The sequence below is a fragment of the Meriones unguiculatus genome, chromosome 7 (assembly GCF_030254825.1).
Source record: "Meriones unguiculatus strain TT.TT164.6M chromosome 7, Bangor_MerUng_6.1, whole genome shotgun sequence".
In the NCBI taxonomy this organism is placed as follows: Eukaryota; Metazoa; Chordata; class Mammalia; order Rodentia; family Muridae; genus Meriones; species Meriones unguiculatus.
In genome coordinates this window covers 1,717,501-1,725,922 of record NC_083355.1, presented here as the reverse complement: position 1 = coordinate 1,725,922, position 8,422 = coordinate 1,717,501, and the positions used below count along the sequence as shown (strand labels likewise).

General features: G+C 53.8%; 1 protein-coding gene and 1 non-coding gene across 10 annotated transcripts in view; both read right to left on the bottom strand.

Moving 5' to 3' along the window:
* Nucleotides 1–1,351: 1,351 nt before the first annotated feature.
* The window catches only part of LOC110548805 (secreted and transmembrane protein 1b-like), a 10,199-nt gene continuing 3,128 nt past the window's right edge, over nucleotides 1,352–8,422 (bottom strand). For 3 of the 9 annotated variants that reach the window (XM_060386218.1, XM_021637386.2, XM_060386216.1), the window contains 3 exons: nucleotides 4,852–5,005; nucleotides 4,319–4,636; nucleotides 3,063–3,791 (listed from right to left, as the gene is read on the bottom strand). In XM_060386218.1, the coding sequence (XP_060242201.1) occupies nucleotides 3,562–3,791; nucleotides 4,319–4,636; nucleotides 4,852–4,942 (639 nt within the window). In that variant the 5' untranslated portion in view covers nucleotides 4,943–5,005 and the 3' untranslated portion in view covers nucleotides 3,063–3,561. The other 6 variants (XM_060386220.1, XM_060386219.1, XM_060386221.1 and 3 more) reach the window with 5 other exon arrangements.
* Nucleotides 2,759–2,861, bottom strand: LOC132655499 (U6 spliceosomal RNA). Its single transcript, XR_009593306.1, has one exon. It is a non-coding gene; the product is annotated as a U6 spliceosomal RNA (small nuclear RNA).

The window sequence follows — 8,422 nt, the reverse complement described above, 5'->3', positions numbered from 1 at the left end:
CTCGATTCGGTACAAAGCAGGCCAAGTGTACTATCTTATTGTAGAGCTATTTCAGTTAATCTACCTGTTTATGAATCTGAGCCCACTTTCCTGGCATGCCAGTTGGCATGGTAGGTAACCATTTTGTCTCCTATGCCAGGTTTTGTCTTGTTTTGACTTAGCATTCCCAGGCTCTTCCATCTTCTGATGTCAGCCATCACAGGGCCTATGAGCCTCCTCTAATACTGTTGGCTCATTTTGTTTTGTTTTGTTTGTCCTCTGAATTCTGAACACCCCAAACAGAGAATAATAAATTAATTTAAAAGCTTTTATATCCATTCTGGTTATAACACTTTATCCTAACACTTTACTCTTCCCTCTTGGTAAAAAGACAAGATAGCGTGGATATAGGGCGCCTGGGGAAAGGGCCTGTTGGAGGAAGTTAAAAAGCCACCACCAAGAGGCAGGGATCAAAGGACGAGGGAGGGGCAGATCACATGGGCAGAGTGCAGGGACAGTAAGGACAGAGTCCTGTGGCTGGAGTCAGGTGGCTGGGCGGGACAGCCATTCAGTCTCAAGCATAGAAAACCTGGAAGCACAGAGCTGGGGGCGGGGGAGACAAGGAGTCCTACCCACTTTCTCTTGTAGGATTCTCACGGCTGCTGAATGGGGCATCTGGGTTTCCCAGCCCCTCTCACTGCAGCAAGGGTCAGAGCTGACGTCTGCTCTGACTTATGAGTATCAGTCCTCTTGACTGGTTTTAGGTAGGGTGTAACCGGTTTCAGATGCGTGGATCTCATGAACCATGCCTACGGTGTCCCAGGGCACCTGAAGCGCTGGTGGGACAGCTTGGCTTGAATTGCCCCAAACCCAGCACCATGATAACACAGACCTTAGTTTAGACTAATAGGCACAGGTCCCTGTCACCGGGTTAGGAGGGGCCTCCACCTCCAAGCTGCTGTGGGCCTGACCTACACCAGGTCAGGGACACTGGGAAGTGTCCTCGGCCTTCACCGTTAGGACTCAGTGTGTAATGCTAAGCAAGTGTTTTGTGGCTTAAAATATCTTTATTTTATGTGTATGTGTGCATGCCTGATCTGTACATTTGTACCACATGCATACAGGAACGTGGAGGCCATCAGATCCCCTGGAACCGGAGCTATAAATGGTTGTGTGCCGCACGTGGGTGCTGGGAACCACACTGGGGTCCTCTGTGGAGCAGCAAGTGCTCTTCATCCCTGACCCATCTCTCCAGCCCCTTCTGTGGGTTTGTCTGCTTCTCACTAGCAAGTGAATTTCCTATGGCTTTATATACACACATATATGTGTGTATGTATATATATTTGCTATATTTACTTAGCACTTTGAGTCATGAAGGTTTTATTTTCCCCTGAAGAATGAGTTATAATGTGTACAGGATGAAATTACTCAAGTTGGCAACACAATAAAGAAGACAACGGGCTCAAGAGGATGAGCAGGTAAGGGTGGGGATAAACAGGGACTCAGGAGGCCTGTGAAGAAAGGGTCTCCCAGCTCTCCCCTGCTGGAGAGCAGTGCCCCTCAGTGAGCTCTGCAGTGTCTGCTGCGGGCGGGCCCACGTCACCCCCTTCTGGTGACGCATCATTTTTGCATCTAATTCTCTCGAAGACCCTGGAACAGCAGGATCTGGGAAACTTGCTGCTGCTGTGAGTTAGAAGACAGAGCTGTGTGCCTGGAGCAAAGCTGGTGCAGCAAACACCACCCCACCCCCACCCAGGGGCTGGAGGCCTTGGGGAAGCTAGTGAGCTCAGCAGGAGGGAAGGCGCTCAGGCCTCCTTTGAAAAGGCAGAGGGGGTGAATCCTGAGGGCCAGGGGCTGTGCAGCTTGGAATTTCCCCAGTTCTGGAAAAAGTTGGGCAGAGTAAGCAACCAATGGTGGCAGGGGAAGAGCGTTACTGTGGGAGCCAGAGAAAGGCCCGGATGACTGATCTGCAGGCCTTCCCCGGTGAGCCGCTGTCTGTCTCTGCGCGGGGCGTGGATGGGATCCTGAGCCTCTCCCCAGACCCCGAACATGGACTACTGTGTTTTCTAGAAAACACAAACGAGGTTTTTCCTTGTTGCTCCTAGTGAATGGTGGCGAATGTTTTCAGGGTGTTCGGGGCTCCAAGGGCCCCAAATCCTGGGAACATGATCAGCCCCTGGTGCTGGCCTGACTCTGGACCTTCCAAACATAATAATCCACTCTGCAGGTGGCTCCCCTCAGGCTCCGATCACACATAAAGCTCAGAGCCTCCTCATCTGGAGAAAGGAAGATAGGGAGGGATAAGGAAAAGAGTAAGGGAGGGAGGGAAGGAGACAGGGAGAGAAGTTGCCTGAGATCCTGGCTTGGGCTGTGTGGTGCGGATGCCCTGGCACAGACATCCTGCACCAATCAGCAGATCCACCACACACACTTGGGATACTGAAACACTTTGATGTCCTCCAAGTCCTCTAGGGTTTACCGTTTGAGCACAGGAGGGGCCCAGTCAACTGAGTCAAAAACCACAGCTCTGTCCTCAGTGCAGCTTGCCCTGGGGTCCTGGGAGGAAGCTGAGGAGTACAGACCCCTTTCTGCCCTCTGGGTGTCCCAGGCTGGAAGCGAGGGTGGGGAACAGAGGGTTCCGGAGAGCCTGTCCCAAGTCAGGGCTTGGCTGTTGACTGGAGAACAGATGGGTTGTTAGTGTTTATCTAGCCCAGCTAGCCCCAAATGATGGAGACAGAGGCTGTAGGTTTTTTATGGGTGTGTGTGTGTGTGTGTGTGTGAAAATATGGAACGCTTCATGAACTTGTGTGTGACCCTTGCACAGGGGTCTTGCTAATTTTCTCTTTATCCTTCCAGTTTTAGTATCTGTGCTGCCAAACCAAGTGAGACTTTAGTTTTAACTTTTTAAATCTATTTTTATGTATATTTGACATACATATATATCTATGTGAAGGAGTCAGATGCACTGGAATTTGAGTTGCAGATCAGACAGTTGTGAGCTGCCCTGTGGGTGCTGGGAATTGAACCAGGGTCCTCTGGAAGAGCAGCCAATGCTCTTAACCGATGAACTATTCCCCCAGCCCCTAGTTTTAACATTTTTTTTATTCACAATAATTGAGCAATATTGGTCTAAATTAATCCTCTAAGCTAATCTAACTACCTCCCAGTCAAAATCCCTGAGACATGCTAAGGCGTTCTGTGCTCCCGCAGTTTTCTCATTCCCTCCCTGGGACCTCTCCTGCCAGAATCATTCTTTCTCCTGCTTTCCTGGAAACAGAAGTTCAGCCCTATTCTCTCTTCTGTCCAGCTATTGGCTGATCAGCTTAGTTGACAAATCAGAGAATTTGATTTGTAAACACAGGGAGCAGTGTTTACGCAGACTTGAGACAGGAGACTCTTAGAATACCCACCACCATGCCATGTCCGATTGCAGCCAGAATGGGGACAGAGAAAAGAGCATTTGACTAATGCAAGGATACTCCTTACACAGTGTACAATGACAGTCAGCCGTGAGGTCCTCCACGGCTGCTCTCTGGCACTAACAGGGCCCCTAGAGTACTTCTGGGACAGGACTTGGAGACCTTAGGGCAGAGTCACGTAGGGGCTGCCAGGAGACCCAAGACTTGTCCAGAACCCTGGGACTTCGTGGCACCTCAGGGAATGGCGGTGCTCGTACCAGGCAAATAAGCCAAATCCTATGATGATGGCGATGATGGCGACGACGATGAAGACCTTCACCTCTGGCGTCACTGAGGGCGGGCCCCTGGTACTGACCTGCAAGCTCTTTGTTCCCTGGTTGGTGGTGGTGAGATCTGGAGCAGAGATGTGAAGGAGAATTTCCCTGCGCCATGAATTCACTCCCGCAGCATTCACTTCACCCTATCACCCTCCCGCCCCTCGCTGCTCCCATCATGGACCTCTATAGCAGTAAGAAAGGGCTGTGGAGGAGGTTGTGGGGGCCTAGGGAGACTCTAGGAATAGTGGCTATGTGGCCTGAGGGGGAAACCGTGACGGGCCTACACCTTGGGGACTTGAGAACATAATGGTTTCCAGCCATCAGCTTCTTCCTGGTCTCAGGGCTCTGCCAGAGACAAATCATCAGGTTTGAGGACAGCAGCTGTGGTATACCCCTGGGTGGGAGCAGAAGAAACTCTGACGTCACCCCCTGTCTCCTAGGGGCTCCTAAGGCTGTGTTGGATTGAACTGCAGAGGGAGTGGAGCCTGGAGGGCTCCGGGGAAGAAGAGGGCAGGCAGGGCAGTAGGTGTGGACACTCAGGGTCCTTGCTGGTGTGGAAGCAGGCGGAAACCCCGAGCTCAGTTGTGAGGGGCTCCTCCTCACCTTGCTCACCAGGAACATTCAGGATGAACTTTTGGCTGCTCTTCTGGAGTCCGTGCAGCTTCCACAAGTACTGCCCTGCGTGGACGGCGCTGGCGCCTGTGATCACCAGCTGGGCCCGGCCTCCTTGAATGCGGAGCTGCCATGAGCCGTTGGCGCTGTTTCCTGGAGGCGCCTGGCTGAAGATGGCCCTGGTTTTCCCGAAGGCAGTCAGTTCAATGGTGACATCCCTCAGGGTGTTGGAGATGTCACAGGCCATCTCCACGCGGCTGCCTCTGGGTGCGGACACCTCGCGCTCTGTGCACGCGGGGTTGTCCCAGCCTGTGTAGGGAGCACAGTCTTCGCTCTGCAGCCCAGCGTGGTCTCTGTTGCCCAGACAGTGACCGCAGGCCCCGTCAGCCGTTCTCAGAGGCATGTGGGCTGGCCTTCAACAGTTCCCACCATCCTGGGTCTGTGAAGTCAAGGCTGCCACCTGACCCTCCCACAGTGACTGGCCCTGAGACCCTCCACTTGGGAGAAGGAAAACCCAGACTTACTTTGATAGGCATCCAGGGAGGCAGCCAGCAGAAGGAGGGCCCAGAACATTCTGAGAAATGGGCCAGTGGATGTTAGGGAGTCAGCCAGCATGTCTCATTCAGAGGATGGGCCTCAGGAGACAATTGTTCCAGTCAGGGGTTTTTTGGATGCTATCTAGGGAAGAGAGAAAGAAGGGGAGAAGTCCCCAAAGCTGCTGCAGAGGCCCATGAGAGCAGCGCCAGCCTGAAAAGAGCTTTGCAACCCAGCGGGGTTGGGTTCCTCCTGCCCGCCCTTCCCAGACTCCCGCACGCGGCCACCAGCGCGACACCCTCCTCCGGTCCTCACACTTGGTAAGGAGTGAGGCTGAGCGGAGGCACACTGAGCTGGCTGATTTGCTCACTCCTGAGCTCTAAGCCAGGCTGTCTGCCTGAGCTGCACTTTGTACAGACAAGGTGCTGTGCCGGTTCTGCCACTGGCCTGCCCCGAGCTCGCTCTCTCCATTGTGGCCTCTGCTCAGCGCCCGAGACCTGGAGCCTCAGAGCTGCCTGTTCTCACTGGCGGTGCCTGCAGTCCTCACCCCCATCCCGCCTCACGCTGAGCCCGTGGCTGCGACAATGTTGTCTCGGACCACAGAGGCCAAGAATCTGGAAGGCGTTCAGTCTGCGAGGCTGGATGTCTCAGCAGTCCCCACAGGGAGGGTTGCTGCTTGTCTTCAGTCCGAGCTGAAATCCTGCGCGAGCAGGCTCTAATGTGGGTGACGGATGCCGCAGCCGAGGAACAGTGAGCGTGAGGGCAGGCAAACACGAAAGCCTCCTCCTCCATTCCCTCGTCTGCCCACCAGAAGGTGGCGCGGATGTTGGCGGTGGCTCTTCTTGCTTCAAATACTCTGATCCCACACGAGCCTGGTGCGGTGGCGCATGCCCGTGATTCCAGCACTCAGGGAGGCAGAGACAGGCGGAGCTCTGTGAGTTCCAGGCCAGTCTGGTCTACAGAGCGAGTCCAGGGCAGTCAAAGCTACGCAGAGAAACCTTGTCTTGAAAAACAAACAAACAAAAACCCCACACAGGCGTGGCCAGCAGCTTGTGTTTTAGTTCATTCCAGTTGTAGTCACGTTGACAACCAAGATTTGCCACTGCAAAAACTCATGCCGGAAGAGGGGAGACACTGGCAAATCTGCACCCTGCTTCCAGCTGAGCAGCCCAGTGCCTTCTTGCCCCGACCGCACAATAGCTTTTTGCTATCCACTTCTGAAGCACAGGTAGGCTTTCTATTTCTCCTGCTTACCAACGACAGGCCGCTTGCTGTCTTTAGGAGTGGGCAAAGCCTCCTACCCTCGAAGCCAACCCAGATCCCCAACCTGCCTGCGGCTTGCTGCACCGCCCTTCCCAGCACAGGGCTGAGACCCCTCCTACATGCCCTCCGCACCAGAGCAGCCTCCGTGGTGTGAGCAGGCCGTGTTCAGGGGGTCCCTGACATGTTGACTGGCAATAAAAGAAAAGAAGTGAAGGCTCTGCAAAACATGGAAACTTCCTTTTGGGGAGCCTGTCCGCCAGAGAACTCCCCACTTCCTGTCAGGGAGCCTGTCCTCCAGAGAGCTCCCCACTTCCTGTCAGGGAGTCTGTCCTCCAGAGAGCTCCCCAGAGACAGCACAACCCTGCTCCTGGTTAAGTTTCCTGCCTCTTCTGCAAATATGTAATAACCTGTTTTCTGACTCCTCCCGCCTCCCACCACCATAAACACATACACGAGCACGCACATATACTCACACACACAGACATGCATACACATGTACACAAATACGATGTTGGAGGAGGATGAGAGAGCAGAGTTGAGCAACCCTGAGGATGTCACCAGCTCCATGTTTCCCGCAGGCCTGGTACATGCTGTGTAGGTACTCAGAAAAGGTGTGCCTGGACCTCTGAGCTGCAGGCAGGGTTCCTGCACAGCCTCTCCTGAAGCCTTTCTCGGCCTGGACGTGGGCACAGCTCTGCCAGCAGCGCCTCAGGAGGGTTGGGCAGTGCCCCACAGAAGGAGTGCTGTGCTGGACCTCGGCTGGTCAGAAAGGTCAGGCTTCGTTCTCCTCTGGACTCGGGTGCCACGGAAAGGTTGCAGCCTCATGGAAAGAGTGTTGACGTGATGTCTACTGCAATTCACCCTTGAACTCAGGAAAGAGAACCCGAGGAAAGTGAAAGACACCTTGAGGTGTGTGGGCTAGGTCCAGCATTCCCAGGGGCTGGGGATCTTCAGCCTCGGGGAATCGGCTCTCTCAGGGAAGCAGGAAGCAACCAGCTGGCACCAAGCGTGATGGGAACTTTTGTTCTCTACAGGAGCCTCCCTCTGCGAGAGTCTGCTACACCCACAGCCCCAAGTCCTAACTACCCCACAGTCACTTCACCTGACTCACACGCCTCCCTGCTCATGCCTTCTCTCTCTCACTCTCTTTCCTGCTCACGCCTCTCTCTCTTCCCTGCTCACTCCTCTCTCTCTTCCCTGCTCACGCCTTCTTCCCCACCTGGGCAAGGCCGGGCAGTTGCCCCAACTTTAAGGTGGCCTTTGACCTGCACAGTGGACACGGTATCATGTGGACTGAGGTTGGCATCAGAGAAAAAGGCGAGCACAGAGCTGCCCCTCAGGATCCCTCCTAGACCCCAAACCCGTTCCTGGAACCAGAAGCCCGTTCTCTCTTTCTCTCTGGCAGCCTAACTTTGCCTCTCCTAGGGGCCCAGTTAGAAATGGACCCAGGAGTAGCCCAGTCAAGGGGGCAGGGACCATGTCGGTCCAGCCATCTCTTTCCCTCTCGGAGCCCTGGGCTCCTTGATGCCGAGGTTCTTCGCCCGAGCACTGGGCAGCATTACAGCCCGTGCCCTTGTTCTCTGGGGGCCCTGGACATCTGCTCTTCCCTGATCACTCACAGGTGGATGTTTGTCCAGCCAAACCAGTCCTCCAGGCTCTGAGTCCTAGGACCCCTCACCCTCCGGCTCTGCATACTTGTCAGAGCGTGACACCCCAGATCACGGAATCCAGATGCCAGCGATCAGGCCCTGGATTCGGAGAGCCAGCACACAGCAAAGCGGGCCAAGGGCCTCCCGCCTGCCTGCGGCTATGTGCTTCTCAGCACCCTGTACCTCTTCTGAGAAAAAGCAGAAAGGCCGGGAAATAGTGGGGACATGGGAAAGAAAAGGAGCCTGGAATAAGCCGCTTGTTAGAGAATCAAGAATTCCAGAACAGTTAACATTTTTTGAAAGATTACTTACACAGAGGTAATATTCCTTTATATAAAAGTATTTTCAGATAGAAATGTTAAAATTAAAAGTGGTACACAGCTTTAATTCCAACTAGTCGGGACACAGAAGCAGGCAGCTCTCTGCGAGTTCAAAGCCAGTTTGGTTTACATAATGAGGCCTAAGCCAGCCAGGACTACACAGGGAGACCCTACGTCCCCAGCCCCCCTCCCTGCAAAAAAAAAAAAAAAAAGTTAAAATAGCAATGAACACTGCTTAGGTCCTGAGCATATTTGAGCTAAAGTCCTTACTCTGTCTCCCTGATATTTCCCGGGACTCAGACCAATAAGACTATTGCTCGCTTTTACGG